The sequence below is a fragment of the Drosophila serrata genome, unplaced genomic scaffold (assembly GCF_035046125.1).
Source record: "Drosophila serrata isolate PLE 108 unplaced genomic scaffold, ASM3504612v1 contig_295, whole genome shotgun sequence".
In the NCBI taxonomy this organism is placed as follows: domain Eukaryota; kingdom Metazoa; phylum Arthropoda; class Insecta; order Diptera; family Drosophilidae; genus Drosophila; species Drosophila serrata.
This window is the reverse complement of record NW_028257193.1, coordinates 724,641-748,720: the sequence shown is the minus strand read 5'-3', so window position 1 is coordinate 748,720 and position 24,080 is coordinate 724,641. Positions and strand designations below refer to the sequence as shown.

At 41.4% G+C, this 24,080-nt stretch overlaps 2 protein-coding genes and 1 long non-coding RNA gene across 3 annotated transcripts in view; 2 read left to right on the top strand and 1 right to left on the bottom strand.

The window, feature by feature from the left end:
- LOC147643047 (uncharacterized) overlaps nucleotides 1–24,080 on the top strand; it is a 65,882-nt gene that overhangs the window by 21,104 nt on the left and 20,698 nt on the right. The window contains exon 2 of the long non-coding RNA XR_015272623.1: nucleotides 21–97. This is a non-coding gene — a long non-coding RNA (uncharacterized LOC147643047). The remainder of the gene's footprint in view (nucleotides 1–20; nucleotides 98–24,080) is intronic.
- Nucleotides 6,641–7,430, top strand: LOC110177437 (uncharacterized). Its single transcript, XM_020944164.2, has 4 exons — nucleotides 6,641–6,799; nucleotides 6,865–7,044; nucleotides 7,099–7,292; nucleotides 7,356–7,430. Exons 1-4 carry the CDS (start codon nucleotides 6,749–6,751, stop codon nucleotides 7,423–7,425), a joined length of 495 nt encoding a protein of 164 aa, XP_020799823.1. The 5' UTR covers nucleotides 6,641–6,748; the 3' UTR covers nucleotides 7,426–7,430.
- LOC110177433 (odorant receptor 98a-like) lies at nucleotides 20,246–22,581 on the bottom strand. Its single transcript, XM_020944156.2, has 3 exons — nucleotides 20,865–22,581; nucleotides 20,454–20,811; nucleotides 20,246–20,398 (listed from the first exon to the last, which is right to left on the bottom strand). Exons 1-3 carry the CDS (start codon nucleotides 21,623–21,625, stop codon nucleotides 20,324–20,326), a joined length of 1,194 nt encoding a protein of 397 aa, XP_020799815.2. The 5' UTR covers nucleotides 21,626–22,581; the 3' UTR covers nucleotides 20,246–20,323.

Genomic DNA, 24,080 nt, shown 5'->3' with positions numbered 1-24,080 from the left:
TAACCTCTTGTCGTTTTTAGGTCACATGCACTTGTCGCCGCCATTGTCGCATCGATTCCAATTAAAACGGACGTCTGCCAAAGCAAATAGCCATCAGGTAATTAAATTTTCGATAATTTATTTATTTTTTATATCAATTATTACTCTCAATAATATTTGAGAGCCCGCCCCCGGTCGGGGTCGAGGGCTATACAATTAAATGGGCATTGAGTTGGTTTAAAATTTACCACAAATATGAAAATACACATTCAACTGCGGCTCTTTTTGGTGTGTGAGTTTTATGAGTGACAAGTGAGCGGGAGGTAGGGATAAATATTAACATGAAGCTTTATTAAGTGTCGGCAAATCCAGTTCGCAAAAGTGAATATTCATGTCAATGTCTCGCTCGTCAATGAGTCAAGCCAAAAAACTGATGGTGAAGCCGCTGTCAGTTAACAAGGAATATCATTTAATAAACTTGAATAGGAAAACTGGAATGAGAGCTGAAAAGTTACCCTTCATATATGTATGTATTGTTCAACTAATTGAATGATGGACTATGATGAAAATCAATCTCTAAACTGAAGCCCTCATTGTTAAAAAAAAAACTACCATATTACTCATCGATATCGTGCCCGAACATTGCCCAATTAGGCACACGAAGTTTCGAACTGACCTGTTCCAGGTATTTCATTTAAAGGAAAAAGAGTTGAAATGAATTAATCATAGGTAATCTAGCTGAACTTTATAAATGTTTAGTTGATTAACAAGTTTTTTTACTGCAATATAAAACCTGAATCAGAAACCTCACACTGGCTTGGTAATAATAATCTAGTAAAATTCGGACCAAATCTTTTGCTTTTCCAAATGCTGGTTGGCCAGCAGCAGCAGCAGATTTTGGACGTTTGCCATTATTCATGGCCAGGAAATTGAAATGTTATGTGGCCTCAAAAGTGCCCCAAATATATGTGTGTGTGTGTGTTGGCCAAAAAGTGCTCAGAACAAATGGCCAAAAGTGTCGTTTATCTTGGAAAAGTGGCTTAGCGTCGGCCCCTTTTACCCCGCTAGTTTTTTAGCCAAAATATAGCCCAGATTCTCAGCTTTAATTAGAGGCAGCTGGCGAATCCCCAGCTATTGGTAAACTTTGACCAAGTTTCCGTCTCGTTGTTTGCACTCTCGACCAAAAAGGTCTTGGATCCCGGCTGATTGGCCGGCTGGGTACTGACCTTTGGCCCCTCTATGTTTGTTGCCGTTGTTATTTCAGCTAATTGAAATCGCTTGGCAGGAAACTTAATTATGATTGTCGTTTAGCTTTTGATCTGCTGTCAATTTTCGCAAATAACTCTCCACTCCTCCGCATCGGTGGGAATTAATAACGGTCGTAATTAATAGCCAGGCAGAGCTCAACAAAATGGGCTTAAAGTGTCTCTGGGCTTTTGGGGTACAAAAATCCATTTGCAAATATTTACTCAAGTGGATTGCACTTGCTTTAAGCCCGAGATACATATTGCCGGCCTCGACAATTAGTTAAATCTATGCAAATATTTTCCCCCTTTGGCCAAGGCACTCGAACAACAATCAGCCAAACAATCAATCAATCAATCCATAGATCAAGAGGGACCGACGGCAGCAGCAGCAGTGAAATTTGGTCAAACACAAACACAAACAACTCCGAAACGTTGCTAAAGTGCAATTAAGGTTGAGAACTCAAGAGGCGCTTAGGGAGCCGTGGCAATTGAAAGCGGAGTCCAATTACCCGGCGATAAAAAAACAAAGAGTCTCCCGACAGATGTACACTCCAATTCGCCATTGCATGAAATGTGATCCGCATTTAGGGAATTGAATGAAAAAACATGAAAGTTCACAGTGCACTCTAAAGAGTGAACTTTTGTAAAAGTGTACTGTTTACGTGCACTGTAAAACAAAAAGATCAGTATATTCCCCTATTTGCTGTTTTATATTCCATGTCACTACAGTAAATACAATATAATTTGAGCAGTTAGCACTTGAGGGTCTTTGAGTTCTCATTACCAAGGGAACACTTTACCACACCGAGAATTCATTGACTCTAAGAGCATACAGAGAATACCAACCAGAGAATACATTGGAAAGGGGGGAAAAAGATACCAAAGCCAATTTAAAAGAAATTAAAGCTACGAAGAAGATCTCATTGCATATATGGATATGTATGCATATTACAGAGAATGTGCATTAATGGGAATCGCTTCGCTTAAGTGCCGCAATTATACTCATGACAATCTCCTTAATTAGGGCCGCAGGACAAAATAAATGTTCATTCGCAAGAAAACTAATGTCAAATGCCAGTTGCCATTATTATTTCTGCTAGCTGGACCCTTCGGGGAAAACTATTTACCATCTTTCTCATTTATTTTACACCGTCTCCACCTGGTTTTTTCAGGTTTCCCTTGCCATTCCCTTCCACTTTTCGCGCTCACCTTTGTTTCAATGTGTTTTACAGTTTTCCAGTTGATTTAGTACGCCGCAATGTTTTTATTAGTTGCGAAATATTTCCACTTTCCACTTTCTTTCCCTTTCCTTTTTTTGTTTTTTGCGTTTTTCCACCGCATTTCCTTTTCACTGGCGGACTGCCTGCCTTCCCCATTGTCGTTTTGTGGCGCAATTAGTTCTTGTTTTGTGGCTATTTATTTAATTTCTTATTCCCTACGATTTTGTGTGGCAACCATTAATGCCGATTCCAGTTGGTTTCACGCGTTTTTTCTTAGCTGCTGCTTTCACTAATTAAGCTTAGCATTTGACCATTAATCAAATTAGATTTTCGTTTGCCGAGCAGACGCCCTTCCTGTTGCGCTCATAATTCGGGGATTGTGATGCCGAATGCCAGAGTGTCTGAGGAGATGTCTGAGGATGGCTCTGGCACTTAATTAAAAGATTACTTGTTAAAACTTTTGGCAGAAAACTTGATGTGAACATTGAGGAGACTGCGCCGGAGTAAGCGCCATGTTTGCTAAAGAACTTTAAATAAATAAAAGGAAATTGCAAAGCAAACACATTTGGGCACAAACACCCGAACATGGCACACACAGACTCGACTCGACTCGACTCACTCTTGCACATTGTAGACAAAATGGCAAACGTTGAACTTTGATGATTTATAGCCGGGGCCAGGAGAATGGGAATGCGGCCATAGCTACATATTTCTATGCGGCAAACAGCATTCTTTGTAGCCACTCAAAGTCGAATGGGGCTCACACTCACACTCACCCGCACACAAACACTAAACTCTCAGTTAGCTACACTCTGCTACAGAGTTTCACATTTAATTTACTACGTGTCACGCATACACTTGCAGCTTGACAAATAGAAGAAAGTTGTGGGGAGAAAATAAAAATCTGGTAAAAATCACACTACACAAACACACACTCGCTCTAGGTAAGATGCTCGATTGCGACCACTTTTGCACAGAATTCCAGGATTCTGGATTCAGGATCCTGGGAAACCCGGATCCAGTCAACTCTGTGGCTTTATTTGAAGTCTTTGATTATGTTTTGAGAGCGAGCCGCAGATTACGGTAAATATAAACAAGCTTTCGCTGTCGCTTCCGGTTCCTGTTTTAATGTACTTTTATTCACTCTGAAAAGTTACTCCTTTCGTCCTGGGCGGGGGAAAACGCAAATTTCAAAGTTTAATTTAACGTTAATAATGTTATTTGTGATTTTTATTTAATGCTACCCTATTTCCCCTTCTTCGGCATATGCATATATATTTTAATTTTCTGTTTATTTTATTATAATTTATTTTCAAGTACATACATTCTAGCGTATGTGTCACAGAGGAAAACAAGGGGGGAAATAAGAGAAAAAAGTAATGTTCAGGGAGTTTTAGCTGGCTGCCAACTTTGAACTCAAAGCCACTCACACAGACTCATTTAATTATCAAGTTTACTTTGTGCCCGCCGAGAGTGTGTGCGAGTGTGTGTGTGAAAGTATGTGGATTTAATTGGTTTTTGATAAAAGTCAGCTAAGCATGCTAATTAATGTGGCTTTGACTTTGAATGCATAAGCTTTCGTCACTGCAGGTGGTGCGGAGTGGTGGGGCTTATGTTATTTTCTATTCCGCCATCTAATACGGTTGTGAGACACTGCAAACAACGGAAAGTGTACAAATATTTTTATTTTTCCAGCCAGGATGGGGGAAAAGTTTTCTCTCGCTTTCACTCAGCCTCCTTGCATCTTCTGCAACTCAACACGACTCAACTTAAATAAATAAATTGTTTGGCTGCATCAAGGATACGTAATACGTATACGCAGTGTGGCAGCATGTCAACACAATAAATGCGAATGAAAATTGCAGCAAAGTTTTGCTATTTTTGGCACATGATTCCTGGCCAAGGGAGGGTGGGTGTGTAATGTACAAAAAATAAGTCCCCCGTGACCAAGTTGCAGCACCGAAACAGCAAAAGGCAACAGCAACTGCAAAATAATTAAATTCCAACAAGCAAGTTATAGACCCAAGACTTTTTGCTTGCCTCTTATTGTGTCTTACGACTCTAATTTCATGCAAAATGCTCGTGCTTCTCACTTTTTTTTGGGCTCAAGGCAGAGGCGTAGTCAGAAATCCAAAGGATTTCTTCAAATCTATATTAAATTTGCAGGGAAAACTAATTTAAAATCAGGTAATTTTTAAATAATATAAACTACATATATGGATAATGGAATTTTAATTAAATTAACCGTAAAAAGAATACAAACAAAATAATTGCTGATAGTTTCATAATACAAAGCTAGTGATTTTGATTGCATTAAATATTGATTGAAAAATCTCCACATTTATACCCGGTAAAGTAAAGTGTCTGAACATAAATTTTAAATGGGGATTCTGAGACCCCCTTTTCTGGCGCCCTAAGCCACTGGAGTGTGTGTGTTCTTGATGGCACTGAAAGTTATGCCCTCAACTTATTGCCGCTTTCCGCATTGCTTTTGTTTCGCCAGCCCAGCCCAGTGTTTGCTGTTCGGTTGGGTTTCTTACGGCTTACGACTTGTCAGTGGCTCAGTGACTCAGTGGCACGGCGGCTCAGTGGAGCACTGCTGGGAATCATTCCGTTTGCTTCGGGTCCTGCTCCGGCTCCGGCTCCTCCTCTGCTGCCAGTGCAGTTTTCTTGCACATGCCGGAAGGAAATGAGCAAAAATGACAAAGTTAACGGATGTGCACAAAACACAACGCACCACCAGCTCACACTTTGCCACACGCTGCCCCCTCCCCCCAAATCGAGCCACCAATATGCCGCCCCACAGCTCCACAGTCCTTGGGCTGTCCTGCCCAGGGGCTGGCCAATGCACTTGCACAGGATCAGGATATGTGTGCGGAAAGTACGAAAATTTTACATGCATTTGATTTATGTTTTTCCAGCTCCCCCTCCCCGCCCCCATTCTGCGTCTCACCCTTGTCATTGGGCCAACTCCCCTGGCAGGGATCAGCCCCACGCCCCTGTGCCACTGGCAAGTAAGCAAATCATAGCCTACATTTCCGCTGTTGTTTATTTGAGAACATTTCTCTTTCTTCTGTTGCTGCTGCTGCTTCTGCTACTTTTTCGGTTTCTGTTCTTTTCGACTACTCTGGGGAGTTCACTTCACATCGCATCCCTTTCAAGACGAAACTTTTTTGTCTTTCGAACATTTTTACCATGAATTTTCATATACAAAAAGAAGAAAAAAAAGTTGGGGAAAACGTTGTCATGTTCGGCTAATATGCAATTGTCTCAGCAAAGCTGACAAAATTTATGTCGCTCGAGAGAATGGCCCCAACCCTTGGCAATTGACTTGAAAGAGTATCGACCAGAGGAAGGACCTTTTAATAAATGAAGTGTTTGGGCCAATCAACGCTTAACCTAACCCCATTTGGGCTATAGAGAATATTAGACTAAAGGAGAGGGTCGAGCACCTTTTCGAAGGCGGACAAATGAAATTATATTTGCCGCCCCCTTTTTCCGCTTGTTTTGTGTTTCACTCCAGGTTTTTTTCCTTTTGGTTTCGTTTGTTTTCTGTGCCCCCTTTTGTTGGTTTACGTTTTGAAAATTTCATTTATCAACGGCATTCCCATTGCTCGATCCCAGTCCGGAGCCCTTCCCAACTCACGTTCTCGTGGCTTCCAACTTGCCTCTCGGCCATCCCGTGTCAACAGGCAATTATTATAGAAGCCTGGAGTGGGTCAGGAACTCAGGCTCAGCGACTCTATGGGACTCTGGTTACGGATCCCGGGGTCCGGTCAGGTACTTGTACTATGCTAAATGCCTTGCCACTGAAAAATGTGGCTTTAAATTGCATGGAATCATCGCCACATTCCACAAGTAATGAAATTAGTGCAAACAAAGCAACAAATGCGTGGCGGGGCAATGACTTCTCTCCCAACAAGCGCTATCGAGGCCAATTAGATTAGCAGCTGGGCCAAAACAAAACAAAAGCGAAACAGAATTAGAAAAAGTACAAATAAAACCAAACAGAAACAACAGAAAGCTATAAAATGTGACTGCCAAGTGGATAAACAGATATTGTGTTTATGCCAAGTCTAGTTGGCAGAAAATCATCGTAAAAACCTTTCATGAATTGGATTTAAGCACGAAAATCGTCTAATGGTAAAATCATTTAATGTGGGCCATGACAATTTAGCGTGACCAAATCCCCATGTGCAGCACAAGCGGTCACATTAATTCTAATCGATATTTAAAAGTGTGAGATACCCCTTTACTTTTCTTATAGTGTCAGAGAATTTTAAAAAATTTCCTGTTACCATTATGGCGTGCAACTTTCGTCTTTCGAACTTTGTGTTGCTGATTTTCACTGCTGTAATTTATACTCGGATCTTTGTGTTCTGCAGAGGTAATAACTTATCTCTTATTCTCCGTAATAGGCTTTGGAATCGGTGGCCCTGTATTTCCTCATCCGAATTCTGTTCACACACTGTGTCATGGGCGAGGAGTATGGGATATCGGTGTGGTTGTACCTATTCTTTCTGCCGGTCATCACCCTTCAGAGTGTGGTTCTCGGACTCTTTCGGCTGTTCTGCGTCACCGTGGGCATGGATCCAATTGTGCGTATTTACAGAGTCCTGTGCTGATATTATCCCAATGGGTGTTGTCCTCAGGCGATGGTGTTCAATTTGGTTAGTGGCTTGGTGTGCATTGGGACTGCTCTGACCCTGCTGGTGGCCTCGGCGGCGCATTGCGGCAACAAGTTCCGCTACATGTTCTTCGTATCCAGCTGCCTCGGCCTTATAGCTGGTATCCTGCACATTATAAACGCATACGTGTGCAACTATTTTATGCCCAAAGACGAATGGTATTTATTGAAGAAGCATTTTAAATCGTTTAATGATGAATTTAATTCCCAATCATGTCACAGGACCTACGCTAAGCCATCAAAAAGGCGAAGAATCAAAGATTCAATGTATCGAAATAAATTTTCCACTTGAAGAAACTTGACAGGTTTTTTAAGAGATGTTCACTCCACTCTGCTCTATGTTAAATAGAGCCAAGAATAGTGAGTTTAATTCAGATATTTTATGTGTCTCATGTTAATTATTATTGTTCTTTAGGGATGAGAAGTTTTTGATGGACAGTAAAGGACCCTTGGTAATCACTATTAATTTTTGAGCTTTTGCACCTAAATCAGTTTAAATTCCAAAGAACTAAATGATCTTATAATGGTATTAAACTCTAAATTTGCCAGATACTTGTCTTGAAAATAAACAACTACTCGATTATCTTCCCTCTGAGCTATTAAACCAAACATGCATCCCGGCCAGCTTTATTAAAAGCTGACTATTAAAACATGCGATCGAATTAATTGCATTCACTGTTGAGTGGCTGGCAGACGGCCAGACGGTGTGTGAGCCAAAAACATTTTGGAAATACAAACCCAGTCCGAAAGTTTTCGGCCCAGACGAAAGCCGGCCCCAAATTAAACACGGCCGCTTTGCGCCGATTGTTGGTTATTGTTATTTGTTATCGTTTCTGGGACTTGGACTTGGACTTGGGCCGCCGTCTGGCCAGCGGTCATAATCAATATTATTTGGCGACCTTTGCGTGTTAATAGCCTAAATACTCAAGCCCCTGTCGACAGCATACACAATGGCACATGGATTGTTTGGTGATTTTTGGGGGCAGGGGAGATTGCCTTGAGCGCCATTCATTTGCACAGCACGAGAAATCAATAAATTGCTTTTCGACAATCCCTCCAAAAACCGCTCAGAGCTCTTTTCAAGAGCTCCCAATGATAGTTGCATTCGCATAATGGAAGGACTCATACTTCAATCAATACGCAGCGACAAACATGGATGGCATTTTATTCACAATTCGCAATTCGCAATGTACATTCGCATATTCATAAGCATAAGAGATTTACGTGATGCCATGGCAATCAAATGGAGAGACAGCCACTCCTTTTAGCCAACTGACAATCACTAATACAAGCAATCACAGGAGCTGCAACAGCTGTCATGTAAATCTTTGAGATCATGATGATGATGATGATGGTGGGGGAAGTGTTGATGATACTGAAAGAGGATGGTGTCAGTCAATTGCTGCTGCCATTTCCGCTGCCTCTGATGAATGCAAACTAGCTGACAGCCTCACACCCGAAGCGTTGATTCCGAATATATGTACATATAAATCTATATATATGTATATATATCTGTAGAGCCTCATGGCTGTTGGTTTCATTTGATGACTTTGATGCGCCCCGGAAAATCGCATAAATGTGAAAGCGATGCAACCCACTCATCCTCATTTCCTGCCTTTCGATGCGATGTGAAACCCTGTGCAATGCCGGTAAAAGATTTTACGGCCCAAAGAACGTAATGAAGCCCAACTTAATTAAATAGCTGCTCGCTTGATTAACCGTCGACCTGGCTGATTGCAGCACTTGGTGGCCTAATTAAAAGCGAGAGTAGTGCCGATATCATAAATTCCACCTTTTTGGAGGGGCAATCACAGAGTGTTGTACACCAAACAGTGGCAGCTCTCGGCCCTCCATTCGTCATGGAAACAAATGACAAAAACAGCCAGTATACAAATGGAAAAATATTTGGCACTTCAAAGTGATGCTGCTGCTGCTGCACAGACAAATACGACAAACGTTGAAGAGTCATTTACCAGGAGTGCCGAGCAGCAACAATAACTAAAACAATGCTTTTCTCCTACGTACTGGTGTTGGCTTGAAAAATGGCGGCAAATGCAGGCAAAGCGAAGGCATTCAGTATACGCCATGTGCGCCTCCATCCTCGCTGTTGGGAGCAAACAAAGAGCTGCTGGATGATGAGCAGGCAATCGGAATGAAACCAAGCACTAGAAGTGACTAACACGAGTAGTGCAAGAATCGGGAGGAGAATGGGTGGGTTTTAGAGTGGAAGTGACTGACTGACTGACTGACTGTCTGTGTCTATCCGCTCAACTGGAGCTGGAGCACGTCAAAGGGTAGAGAAGCAGGAAAAATCGTGGAGGGCAACGCGTTGGCGTTGACGACAATTGCACAATTCATAATAGCCAACATGACACCGCACGAACGCACATGCCGTCGCATCTGAGTGTTAACCAGTTGGAGGGAACAAAGGCTTCCCGGAGATCGCCATTAAATAGTGGAAACTGTTGAATGTAACTAAGGATTGCACTGGGATAAATTATGGTAGCCCCTAAGTAACAATTAAAGTAACAATTGAATACTATTTGAAATACTATTTGGATAAAACATATATTCTTAGGCTTTTTAAATCAGTTCTTGTTTTCTTAATGCTTAATTTCAATAGTCTCTCTCTCAGTGTAGAGGCTGTGAAATGGCATAGATAGTGAAAAGCTTAGAGCCAGTTGAGTTCCGTTGTTTATTACCCTTACTACTCACAACACTTTCACTAATGTGCGGGAGTCGAGAGCGTTTGCCTGGAGATTGCATATTGCAATCCATTTTGAATGGAAGGGGCAAACAGAGAGTAGGGAATAGGAGCAAAAGCAGAAACAGGATCGCAGTTGGGAGTCTATGGGCCAGGGCCATGGCCATGGCCAAGAGCTGCAAATGATTGTGGTAATAAGCATTATGCACAGACCGGCGGCCGACATGTCCGTCAGTCAGTCAGTCAGTCAGTTGCCTGGTTAGACATTTGGAGGAGCAGACAAACAGACAGGCAGACATTCCGTCCGAGTATCTTCTCTAACTCGTCAGCGTCAAATTAGGTTGGACACTGGGCATTAGCTGGCTGGCCTCAACCTTCGTCCTTCGTCCTTTGCCCTCGCCAGTGACAGCAGCTCAACTATTTCGCTTTGATGGCAGCATCTCCTGCTCATCCGGCTGCTCCGACTCGGCTTTGATTAAAATCGCAAATTGCTTTGGTCAGCGAAAGGTAAATAAATCGAGGCCAAGATTATCTTTTGTTTGCATTCCAGCTGTGGCCAGCCTTTGAAGTGACCCGCCGCCCACAGCCGAAGTTGGGATTAAGAAAGCCAATGAAGAATTCGCACATTTCACCCATAACCTTAAAAGGGACACAAACAGAGTCGCATAAAGCATCCGGCCAAGTGTGTCTAATGTGTCCTTAAAGGGTTCTTGGCTCTGGCCTTTTACGATGATTGATATCGGTGTTGGTTCTCATAAATGGAGCAATTGGCAGAGGGAAATTATAATTAATAAAATAGGGGGCTCGTCCTGGCATTCTCTGCTTTGGCTGTAATTGCTTGAAATTAGTTGAGTAAAGTTGGCAACACGACGGCATTAGGCCACTCACTGACCGGCAAGTGACACTGGGTCAGGCCAGGGTCCAGGGGCAAGCAAATAAAAAGGCCGTAAAAAGGATCGTAAAAGCGGCATTAAAACCTCTGAGCAACAACTCAAATATTAGCTTAAATGCAATACACATTAAATTACTCGTAGCAACAATAAAAGCGTACGAATAAAACAGATTTTCTGCTAGTAAAACAATAAAAAAAGGCAAACACACACATGCGCACCCTGCAAGGATGGATGACATTTGGGCAGGACACGAGCCCAAATCATCTCCGAAAGCGACTGGATACTAGATGTGCGAAAATTGTCGATGTCGAGGGACATGGCAAGGAGCTGACACAAATTGAGCAAAGATGAGTTTTTAATTCGATTTCCCGGACCGAACCCTTAACGAAAGGAGGAGGGACGTGTTCGGGTTGCTTTCAATATATACAGATATGTCAAAGCAAATTTAAAAGCTACGAAATTGTCAAGGGGCACGCGCTGAAATATGAACGCCAAATGCGAGAAATAAGAAAATTGTATTTGCGAGACAAGTGGCATCATAAACATATCGCCTCGGTCTCATTTTGAATTCTTGGGCCCATTCTAGGTCCGTGTCCCGTGTCCGAGGGCGAAATTCAATTTAATAAAAGGGAAAGCAGCCGGCAGGCTGAGAGGACACTGACACACAGGGTAAAGGACACTCGCAGACATACCCATACACACAAGCCGGATTTTCACCCAATTTTTCTTTTGGCAGAGAGAGAGAGAAAGCGAGCGAATGCCTCTTTTTTGTGGCAACGCGAATGAAGCGAATTTCAAGTTTGTTTTTTCCCTGGCCACGTTTACGGTTACGGTTTTGTGCTCTCCTATCCTGTGTTATTTTGCGTAAAAGTTTAGTTAACAACATTTTTTTGGGGAGGCACCCAACCTGGAGTGGCCGTCCGACCGCACAACGACGTTAATATTGTTCGTGATGAAGCCTGAAATGGAGACACAGCGAAAGCATCTTGAAGATGATTACTTCCATGATAATGATGGCGAGGCCTCAAGGATGAGACGAGTGCCCGGATCCGGACAAACTGAAACAAAATATGGGAAACTCTTAATTAAATTTGAGTTCATTTATAATAAGCGCTCGAGCTGGCAGCAGACTGACAGCAAGCTTTTCTGAGAAGCTCCGAGAGCCTCTGGAATGCAGTTAGAAAAATATATAGTTCCTCAAATAAAAAGAAGCGGAATAAAAGTGAAATTAAGTTTGTACTAAAGATTTATAGTTATGCGAAGTTTATCATATATAAAAGTCAAGTTTTGCTTACTATTTTAAATATTTATCAACGCGAAGGCAAAACTACTCATATTATTTTTAATATTTTGAGAAGAAAACCCTTTTCTTTGTTAATTTAAAGATTTCATTCACGCTTCATTTGGAATAGAAATAGCCTACTGTAATCCTTGTGTTCCTTTTTGGGATCCTGCTGCGATATAAGTCCACCCATTAGTTGCGGGGCCACACATGGCCGGGTTCTTGGGGATACAAAAAGGAGCATGAGTCCTTGATGGCAACCGATAAAGTTTGTAATTGTTTCATTTCCAAGATTTAAATTGCAAATATGAGTTTTGTGTCTTTGGCGGCCGGCGGGGTACTAAATTATGTCAAATGGCGAACACGCGTTCGGCTGCCCCTGCAGAGCCCCCTCTCAAAAAAAGGGGACTGACTTCATTACGGACTCCTCCTGTCCCATGTACATATATGTGCCCCCCATCCCGGACCCAAAATCCTGAGGCCCAACCCAAGGAACCCGGGGAAAACACAGCAGAGCGTCGCACAGTAGATTTAACCTAATTAAGAATGTTCAACAGGACACAATGCTTCGAATACAAATGAAATGCCAGGGAAAAGTGGGAGTGTTTCAAGGGGGATGAAAAAGGGGGCGTGTGCATGGGAGGTGGGTGGTAATTGGGGGGAGGGGCATGAGGTAGGGGTAGGTCGTGGGATCTAAGCACCCCGACAGGCTGTGCGCAAAATGAATGAGCTGCCGAGCAAATCTGCTGTCGTGTTTTTGCTTCCAGAGAAAGGTTGGCTGCAGGGTTACACGGCTTTGTTGCCGCTGCTTTGCGTATTTTTGTTCTCCTCTTTTTTTGTTGTATTTTGTAGCTGCTGCTGGCAAGACGAATGTTAATTCTATTTAAGCATACACACGGAGCACACACACCCAGTTTTTGGGAGGAGGCGGAGCTGGAGGGACAAGCTGCTGCCGCCTTTGGCGCCTTTGGCATTCAAAGTCACAAAGATTGTCAGCGTTTTCATTTTAATTCAAACAAATGTTACTAATGTTGTCATTGTTGTTGGCGCTTTTTCAGCTTGCCGCGTGGCTTGTTGAATATTTTATCGTTTGACTTGACGCCTTGGCAACATTTGGCTCCATCATTTCACCCGCCAAAAATCCTTTCCTCGTCACTCGCTAATGGGCTTAGTCCTCCCAAACTCAGTCAGGCTGATGGGATCCTGCGACCAGGACCCAGCCCAGTTACGGTACGGTTCGGTCTTCAATTTACAATTTGCATATTTGGCAATATTTTGATGGCTTGATTAAAAACCAGTTTATGCGAAATACGGCGTATAGCCCGGTCCCATCGATGGTGGGATAATATTTATGCAACTGCAAAATGCTCTGTATTAAAAGTGTGAAAACAATGACGAGGATGGGACCGCAACATGCAACAACTGGCTGCGAAAATATTATCTTTATTGTTATTTTTATTATTTTTATTTCTTCGGTTTTCGGTTGTGCGTGATGTTTTTTGTTTCATATACTTTTTTTTCTCAGTTTATATTTATTTTTTCATGTATTTTTTTTGTTTGTTTGTTTGTTAACTCCCAACAACCCAGGTGTGCTGGCAACTTTTACAGCACTGAAAGACTGAGAGAACTGGTGACAATTGTCCCTGGAATTCATTTTTTCGTTTTTTTTTGTTTTGTGTTGGGTTGTGTTTTACCTTCTGTTTTGTGTTCGGTTAGTCCTGTTCCTGATCCTTTGCCTGTCCCTTCCCCGTTTTGGTCTTCTTTGGCAACATTTGCTTAAACAGCGCCAGCAATTTGCACACTATCGCCATTGTGTCCTGGATGGCCAGCGAAGGATATCTTTCATCTTTTGGCATGAATTTAAATTGCTTTATGAGTGCAAATTGTGCTCAGCTTGTGGGCGATGCCATGGAAATTATGTGGATCCAGCAATATTGCAAGGGAACAAAGCTGTTTTGAAGCTATGACAGACAAGGAGGATATTCTGAACTGTTATCTATGCATTTTTAAGATATTTTCCGTCAACTTTCTTCCCCTCACAGCTGTGCTTTGTTTATTTTCTAGAGCTTGTTGCTTTAAGACAACCTTTCAAGCTGATGAAGTTGATAGTTTAAGGGGAAAACAAACTGTTTTTTAGCTCATAAATACAAATAATATCAAAACAATCTTAAAGCAAACACTTCGTCTTAAGCTCCCTTGACCTGGCCCAGACGAAGGTCTTAAAGGAATGTGCTTATAAAAAATCATTTGAAATATGAAACACCAAAAGTTTGGCAACAGTGAGCTATTTATCGATTGAATCCTTTACAGCCAGACTGGGTTACCCATTTCATTTTATTTTATTTCTTTTTTCGGCTTCTTCAATTGAACGAAATCCAATTAGCTTTTCTGTGTGCGCTTATCAAGGCGTTTACATTTACTCCCGGCAACAATGGCAACGTCGGCCATAACCGTCGAAATAGTATCCTTCGCAGGATCTTTCCGCCTCGAACTGTCTGTCCCTCTTGTCGACATGTGATGAACTGGGTGGGGTGGCGGGGGAAAAAGGACAGAACAAAACAAAGAGCTTTTGGTATTACAAAAAAATGAAGAAGAAAATTCAGAAAAAAACTCGGTGGAAATTTTTGCACTCTGCCAGCAGAGTGAATATGGCCGTGGCCGCCTATCTATATGTGTCTGCGACTGTCAGTGTCATTGCAACTTCACTGTAACTGCAACCAACTGCGGCCACACACACACATACAGAGAGAGTGTGCCGCTTCCGGTTGCATATCTCTTAACGCTTCGTTTATTTAGTTCTGTGCACTGTTTTTCTGCCTCATTTTTTTCGCACTGGGACCCACACGGCGTATACTTATTGTTGTGCAATTTCCAGCGCAAAAGCAAAACCGTTTCGGGTTTCGAAAGCCGCCAACAACATTAGCAAGTCAAACAAAATTTTGTTTGCCCGGCAAGGGGCAACAAAATCTACAAAAAAAAAAAACGGTGGAAAATAATTTGAAGCAAATTTTAATTAATGCCGGCAGCAATGCCAACGGACACAGACAGACAGACACACACACAGCAAAAGGAAGAAGGGATATTCCGCCAGACCGGATCGTCGGCGAAGTTAACCGCATAGCAACATTTGGTCAGGAGCAGGACTGGGACGAGGACGAGGACGAGGACATCGTCAGCAAGCCACCAGACCGCAACACCGTGTAAATCCCTTTATCAAATTAATGAGCTCATTAAAATTCGTTTAGCAATTACAGTTTTAACAATTTCCGCCCAGCCACCGCAACCATCATCAATATGCTCCCAACCGAAATGAGAGTCCTGGAATATGCTGAGCCAGGAATCGCACAGGTGGCGACTCCAGGACTACCAGGACAACTCCCTTCCCCCCTCACGGCATAAGACTTGCACGTGCGCACTGTCGCCAGGTTGCCAGTTTCCCAGTTTCCCAGTTTTTCGGGCCGGCCTATATTATATCCATAAAAATCATAATAAACTCCTGAAGTGAAATTTTTTCGCTGCCAAGATTGTTATATACTCCTCCTCGACGCCGTGCCGGGCTGTGCGCTGTTAATAGCAAAATCGTGTGGCCGGGAAATAAAAGGGCATAAAAATGCTTTAAAAGTAATAATAATTGCGTTTAGCCTTGTTCGCTCACCATCTCGGCATCTTGGGGGCTGAGAAGCTCCCTCCAGCTTTGACTAGGTAACAGTTCCAGCTGCTCAATCGCGGGTGAAACAATAAAACGGAATAGCAATGTAATAATTTATGATGGCATCATTAAAAGCAACAAACGGTGAGCTGCAAAAACTTTTGCCATTCGAAAGTATTAGAAGCTGTTGCCTGTTTTTGGGTGGCTTTCTGGTGGGCGGTTCGCCTTCGCCTTCGACAGCTCTTGGCAACGCTCCACTGCAGCAGTGTAATAAAAATGTTATTATTTCATTTTATTTATTATGCTTTTTACGGAATTTATGACGTGCGCATGTTTTGATTCATTTTTCAAAAAAACTGTTTTGTAATTTTCATAAAAATGTCGGCCGCCCAATGCAAATCCGTTACAGGATACGGAAAGGAAGCGGAAAAGTGAAAGGAATGGAAAACTTCAAGTTCATCCATACGGCGAATGATTAATTGAACGTTGTGGCAAATGCACATAAACCATAACTGACAAATTCCTTTTTTATTTGCCATCCGGCTTGGGATACAAAAGTGTTTCGCCCCACTTTATACGCACTCCGGTGACTTTGTCCCTGTTCCTGTGTGTGTGTGTGTGTGTTGGTCCTTTTCATTGTCCCTTTGTTGCCTTGAGGCTATTGATTTTTCATCCTTTGCCGCGACCGGTCCTGCCATCTCGCTGCCTTTGTATTATTTTGCCATTTATTGTACATTATGCAGGCGACTAATATTGACATTATCTGTTCACAGTCGAGCCCTGCTTCCTTTTGTCGCTCTGTCACTTGAATCAAAGGCGTAAATCCGTCTTTTTATCGTCCTCGCAGTCGTTTCCCTTTAATATCCTGACGCTGGCTTGAATATCCCAAAGGAATTCCAAGCAATTGAAACGAAAAATTGAAGCATTTTATTTGTACAAGAAAAAGTAAGAGCTGAATGGGAAGCAACATAAATAATTTGTCTTGCCATAAGTTTAAGAGTAAAATTGTGTTGCCCATTCTTTGCATGTAGACTCCAAACTTACATTGTAATCAATAAATTCTGCAAATACCTAAGCCTTCTTTGTGCTGATAAAATATGAAAAAGCCCAAAATGGGCCGGTTTGTATCTCTTAAAAGACATATTCAACCCAGCCCATTGGCCATTGGGAATGTTGATTGTTTCTAGTCCCTCTCGCAGAGGGAAATATCCTTATTCACTTGCAGCTCGTTTCCACCTCCTTTTTGGCAGGGCAATTTATGATATTTATTTGATGCCCTGACATATGGCCAGCGTTTTGTGTGCTCATCTATCCGGCAATTCCCTGGCTGTTGACCCCGCCCCATTCGGTGCGGCCAGGGGTCGTGGGTCATACATCAACCGTCTGCGTGCGTAGATTGCACTCGCAGCTGATGTGTATGTGTTGATGTCACAGCGGTGGCACTGGCAAAAAATTGCATTATTTGTTTTTCCACGTTGTTAGGTACATATAGTAATAGTAGTAGTAGTAGTTTTCCCCCGTTAGCTGCTTTGTCTGGGCGCTGACATCGCATGACTATGCATTTCATTTGATATGACGATATGACGAAGCGGCCCCCCTAGTTCCAGCTCCTGCTTATGGTCCTGCTCCTGCTCCTGGTCCCACCCTCCGCACACACAATGATGAATTATTGTGCCAAAGGTGACTTTCATTATTCCCTCTGCATTTTTCATATCGCTCGCAGCAGCAGCAGGAACAGCAGCAGCGTATCTATGCAGAAAATTGAATTCCAGATATCCTGGTCCCCTTGTATACAGCTCACACTCTGTATACTGCCATGTCACCCTCTGCGTTTCAGGTCTGCAAATTGATTGTATGGATTTAATATTAAGGATTAGACATCAACGCACATCTGAGCAATCCCCGGCACTCCATTTGGGGTCATGCATCATTCGGGGGGCGTGTCTGGCAAATAAATGAAATTGCGCCTTCACCCATATATCACATCACTGAATTCGCAACAAAATGTATGTGTTTCTCTCTCAATTCTCAACTTCATGAGCATAAATTGCATTTTGTGCAATTTTCCATTTCCATTTTACTTTGAAAACGGCTTCGTCGTGGCCAAAGCTAGGCCATGTTTTTTCAATATCTCTCAGTTTTTGTGTTGCCATTTTTTTGGCTTATTTTTATAGTTTATTCTTAGTTTGGTCTATTGATATTTTTGTTTTCATTTTTGGCCTTTGCAATGCAAAAGGCAATTTTCTATAGTCTTTCCTGGCTGCAAGTTTTATATGGCGGAACCTGTGCGCCAGCTGCACGCAGAGAAAACTTTAGGGATTTGGCTAAAAATTACAAAAGAGGGGGAACTAACTTCGGGAAGCTAAAGTTGCAGTCTGCAATTCCCTTTCACGATTGAATTGGATATCGATTAATAGTTAAATCAATATTTTTATATGACAATTTTTGCGACAAATCTAAGCTTAAAAATTCCATAACTTGGCCAAAAAAGCCTTCATTTTAATTCGGAAATCATTCCTATCTTAGTCTTTATCAGGGAAATAAATCTGCATACTCAATTTATAATTTAAAAAAATTAAATTTTTTGGCTAATTTTTTTTTGACAATTTTAACGATGTAACCCTTAAAAAATTTTCAAAATTTGGAAAAAATTAAATTTTTGCCGGACACAGCTAGATTGACTCGGCTTTTGATTCTGATCAAGAATATATATGATTTATAGGGTCGGAAATGACTCCTTCACATCGTTACAAGCTGCTGACTAATATTAGAATACCCTAGAAAAAAGGGTATAAATATTCGTTCAATATTTCTGAATGTAAATTCTAGACTCTGGTAATTCTCTATAAGGTACTTTAATTATAACAAATCTTTTATCCATTTAACACAATTCATAGCAAATATCCACCAAGTTTTCTATATTAAACCTAAAATTTTGATATCAATTTCGTAAACGGTTCTACGCAAAGATTTTTCCCCCAGTGCACACACATAAACACACATTCTAACCGCTTAGATGTTAAGGAAAATTGAATTTTTAAAAACTGTCCTGGCAGCAGACTAAGGCGGAAATATGAAAGCTTCTAGCCAGCCAAACCTCGTCCCAAGGCAAAATGCTTTGCTAAACCCAACGAAAAAAAAAATAGGAAAAACTAAAAATAAAAATATATAAAATATGAATAAAAAAAACACACATGTTGCTGGCTGCACATCATCAGCTTGCGAGCAAAATCGATCCAGCTGCGAGTCCTTTCGTCCTTTTAGTTTGTTGCCTGCGCTGTCTCGCAGTTTATTTGGTTTTGCCAATCCCATCCAGCTATCCATGTATCCAACTATCCAGTTGTCCAGATCCTGCATCCACATACTCGCCGGCAGTCGGAATTTGTTTAATTCGTTGTCAGAAATATGGGTCCATTGTCTGTTGCTGCTGCATTAGACTTCGCCTCTAATATTCGCAGCAATTTGTTAACCAAGTTCTCGCTCATTTCCACCTTCCCCCCTCCTGCTTTTCCCATTTTCCCGGCGTCTGGTTTGTTTTTTGCACTTTTTTCAATTTGTTTTCTCATGCTGCACGCTCTCGCTTTTGTTGCATATTTCATTTGCCGCCTTTTAGTTATAGCCATTGTTGCGAGCCATGTAAAATATTCAACATATTTTGCAAGCTGATTTTGTTTTTATTTCTATTTGAGCAGCGACGGCGGGAAAACAATAAAGGCAGTGATAATAAAAAATGAATTTCACATGCGGGTTAGACAAAGCGGTGGGCGGTGGGTGGTGAGGCCCTGGAGTTGCAATTGTTGTCGTAATAGTTTTTGAAGCTGTCAAAGTATCCAGCTATCCGCGTTAAAGTAAATATTATTGGAGATTAAAACTCATTCCATGAAAAATATTGTTGAGTTTATAAAGAGCTAAACGCATTTTTATGAACTATGTTACAGGAAAATATTATTAGCTTTTAAAATCATAGGAGTATGCTTTGATTATCCAAAATAAATAATCCCTAAGCTAATTACAAATTGTCCCCATTTAAGTTTATTTAAAATCTGATTTAACGAGCTCAATCGCATTTGACTAAAACCCACTTGAAAGCGATTATTTTGACCGCAGATTTAGCAGTTAGTCCGTACCGCACAGGACCGTAACACAAGTTCGATTAATTGAAATAGTGATTTAAATCTGTTATTTTGTTGTGTATTATTAAAAGAGCTTCCTTAACCGAATGTTTGAAGAAATATTGTCAACATATAGCAATTTGGGATATCCATTTGTTAATAGTTGGCTCAATTTCAAACACAATCCTTTCACAGCCGAGCGTAAGCCCATCTGGCCAAAGCAATTCTTCTTTGTCAAATCTACCAGGGCAGCCCTTACTCAATTATGCCTCAAGTTCCGTTTCATTAAATACGCTTTTGTGCACTGCAGCCCCACACTCTCACACATCTGTGAGGGGTGAGGGGTTTATTTATCAATCCTTAGACATATTATAATGCATTTTAAAATGTTATAGTGATGTCTGCTTCATTTACTGGAATAGTCATAATTTTTTAATTTTAATCAAATAATTTAAATAGAGTAAACAGAGATTAAGTAAGTATAAGTTTAGTATAAGTATAGTAAGTAGTAAGTTTGCTTCATTTGCATTATATTTTTTCCTTGCTTCCCCTAATCATTCTTTAGTCTTTCGGCTATATTCAGTTGATTAACAAATGTGACCACCGTAAAAGCCAGTTTTGCAACCTAAAAAGAGAATAATCAATACAAATTCCTATAATTTGTTTTCTTTGAAACCTACGCTTATGTTTGTGCTCGTAGAGATTCGGAAAATATAACCAGCAATGAAAGCAATGGGAATCTGAGTGTTTTGTAGAAAGTAAAGCAGCGATGTTTTATATCTGCGACTAGTTTTTAGCCAGTTGGAGTGGAATATGGCCATCTCAAGATGATCACAATCGGCCTTAATCAAGTCACATACGAAACAGAATGGAAAGGTTTGCAACATCACGCCAATGATATAGACCACTGTGGCGAAACCCGTCCAAATGTCGGCAAAAAAGAGCAGGTTGATCATACACAGGCCCAAGCAAATGCCAATCAGTAGGAATTGGATGAAGATAGTACGAGCGATCACAGGTCGAATCATTTGGGTATATCTTTAAAGAATAAAAGATAAGTACATGATTCTGAAACCGATCTAATAGCTTACTCTTTGACGAGCTTATGATCCTTGATGCAATTGATCAAATCAATTTGGTTTTCCTCTTCACTCTTGCTGGGATCCGTGCAAAGTCTCTCCACTCGCTGCCGCAGCAGTTTGATGTGAACTCTCAGCATCAAACCATATAAAAGAGGGTAAATGTCACTCAAAAGGGTATTGGTCGCCGTGCACATCATGAGCATGGTCTCATGGATGGCTGCGATCCAGAAGTTCTGTCTACTCTGTCGCCAATCCACGAAAGGATTATAGATGCGCCATGGCAGCTGTCCTGCAGCTACGGCCGACAGAAAGGTGGATATAGCGTAGCAAATATACATCAGCTGATAGATTAAATAGGCCTTGTTGTAATGGACGACCCTGCGATGCACTTCTATGCGCTCCTCCAGGCGAGTGCATCGCTTATCCAACTTTCCCAACAGCTCCTTGGCCTTGTGAAATCGCCAAGAGCTAAGATTGCAGATCAGCACCTTGAAAGGCAATCCCACGGAATTGAAGAACAGTTGAAGTACTGTCAGCAATTCACTGGGACTGAAGTTCCTTATATCCTTCAGGAAGCTAATGCTGATTCCAATCGGCAAATATACAACACTCCAAGTCATTATGCAAGCAGCGGCAATATAGTACAATATCTTATACTTCTGGGGGGTCCACCAGCCCATGGAGAACATTCCGGTCTCAAAGTACCGAAATGCATCCGGTGATCCCAGTAGATTCGAGGGAGTCGGTTTTCGCAAATAGTTAAATATCATTATTGCACTCAAATCTCTTTTTGAAACTGAAGAGGAGTATCCACTGACCACGGTATTTATACCAGTCAGGTAATGGCAATGGGTTGAAATAGTCGTTTTTTGTTTTGTTTACAAATGTAAATTGAATTTAATTGACTGTGAAACAGAGCCAAGCAACCTACGCACAATAATCAATTATTTTTTAACTATGGGTTAGGAAAATAATACCCACAGCAGGGAATATTATTTGTTGAATTGTAGATGATACTGTTACATCGGGGATTGCTAAGGAATTTCTCAAGGATTCTTTAAAAGATAAGCAGGGATTTAATAAAATCATTTCGCAAATAGTATACAAATTTAATTGTGCCAAAGCAGCATTCTGCTGGAAATCCTACACTCTCTGAAAAGGATTCGTTTGAAAATGCAAACTTAATTTCTTCAATTTTAACAAACAGTGAGCAGCAATCAATTATCATATAAATATACGTTATCCATTGCGTTCTTTCGCAGGGCCTATAATTTGCTAAAGTCTCGATACTGTAATCACCTGCATTTCTTATTTACTTTGCTTTCCACACATTTTTCCCTCCCTTTTCAAGACAGTGCCATAAAGTGGGCAACAGATTTCCCAACCAACGACCACCGACCATTTAGATGTAAATGTCTTTGCCGCATGATTAATACATGTATGTGTCTATGCTCTCGGCATATATGTACATTGCGTAGCCGACATGGGTGCCGGGTGCCCCCATGCAGCACAATGCCTGGGCATTGTCTGACTCGCGTTCTCGGCAGACGCGTGTGTTCGAGTTAATTTATAGACTTATCAACACTTAATCACCGGAAAAATGGCATGGCGCATGTGTAAACGCACACAGCGCCACGCATGTTGATTACTGGCGCTGTCTTTGCTCGTATTTCACCCGGAGATGAAGTCAGAGCTAGGAGCAGAGCCATATCCATATCCATATCCCAGAACCCAGAACCCAGAACCCAGAACCCAGATCCCAGATCCAGAGACTGAAACAGAGACAAAGGCTTAATAGTTGTTAGTTAGTTGTGCGTGCAGACTGTTGCTCTTCGCAACGCTTCGCATTTGCCGTAATTTATACTTTATAGCCCTGGCCAGATATGAAAAGTCCTGGCACACATTCGCACGCATCACTGTAGCATAATATCGGGGGCTATATTTTTTCCAGCCGCTGTTCAACATGTTGACTTTTATGCCATTTTCTGCGGCTGCCAAGTCAACTGTGGTCAGACCCATGCCCCTCAGATATTTATGCGTGCATTTAAATAACAGGGTCTCTGACTTTCCACCGACTTTTCCCTCTGTAGCTGTAGCTGAACTACTTCTTATAATATTGTTTCCCTTAGAATTCTATGATGCAGCATTTTCTCTCATTTTAGTTTATTTAAAATCTGATTTAACGAGCTAATCGCATTTGACTAAAACCCACTTGAATGCGATTGTTTTGACCGCAGATTTAGCAGTTAGTCCGATTTAAAATAGCGCACAGACCCTTATCACAAGATTGATTAATTAAAATAGTGAGTTAAATCTGTTATTTTGTTGTGTATTATTAAAAGAGCTTCCTTAACCGAATGTTTGAAGATCTATTGTCAACATATAGCAATTTGGGATATCCCTTTCTTAATAGTTGGCTCAATTTCAAACACAACCCTTTCACAGCCGAGCGTAAGCCCATCTGGCCAAAGCAATTCTGCTTTGTCAAATCTACCAGGGCAGCCCTTACTCAATTATGCCTCAAGTTCCGTTTCATTAAATTCGCTTTTGTGCACTGCAGCCCCAAACTCTCACACATCTGTGAGTGGTGAGGGGTTTTGTGTGTTGCAGTGGGAAAAGTTGCACAACAACAGCAAGTTGGCAGCTGCTGTAGGCTAGGAAACTACCAAACAGTCGGGCCTATGGCTAACACCCATCCACACACACATACACACTTCAGTCTTCTTCAGTTTCTACCCAACATACACAGGCACTTCAAATGCAAACGGGCGTAAAATTTTAATTGAGCCTTATACACTTTGCCCTTATAAGTATGCAAAGGTTTATTTTTTGTTTGTACTTCGCCCGTTTCTGTGTGTGTGAGTGTATGGACACTTAATGCGGCAGCAACCTTGAAACCACCACCCACGCTGCCTATCCTCGACCCGGCTTATGTACATATGCATGCATCCTGCCCCAATGGAAACCAATTTGCGAAAACAACAAGAACAATGGCAACAACAGCCAAAAGGACATCAATCAGTGGGCAATAGAATGCGCACAAGGACCTTGTATTCATACGCAGTTACAGCTGCAGGCAAAGCAATAGTATCAATCTTTAGACATATTATAATGCATTTTAAAATGTTATAGTGATGTCTGCTTCATTTACTGGTATGTTGGGAACATGAAGCAAATGAACAATAAAGAATATTTATATTTATTTATGAGTAAATATGAGTTTTT

Coding starts and splice junctions, on each gene's coding strand:
- LOC110177437 (XM_020944164.2), top strand. CDS start 6,749: ATGGCGTGCAACTTTCGTCTTTCGAACTTTGTGTTGCTGATTTTCACT. Junction 7,045..7,098: donor CCGTGGGCATGGATCCAATT/GTGCGTATTTAC, acceptor TGTTGTCCTCAG/GCGATGGTGTTCAATTTGGT. Junction 7,293..7,355: donor TTTATGCCCAAAGACGAATG/GTATTTATTGAA, acceptor ATCATGTCACAG/GACCTACGCTAAGCCATCAA.
- LOC110177433 (XM_020944156.2), bottom strand. CDS start 21,625: ATGATATTTAACTATTTGCGAAAACCGACTCCCTCGAATCTACTGGGA. Junction 20,812..20,864: donor GATCATAAGCTCGTCAAAGA/GTAAGCTATTAG, acceptor TATTCTTTAAAG/ATATACCCAAATGATTCGAC. Junction 20,399..20,453: donor CTACGAGCACAAACATAAGC/GTAGGTTTCAAA, acceptor TTCTCTTTTTAG/GTTGCAAAACTGGCTTTTAC.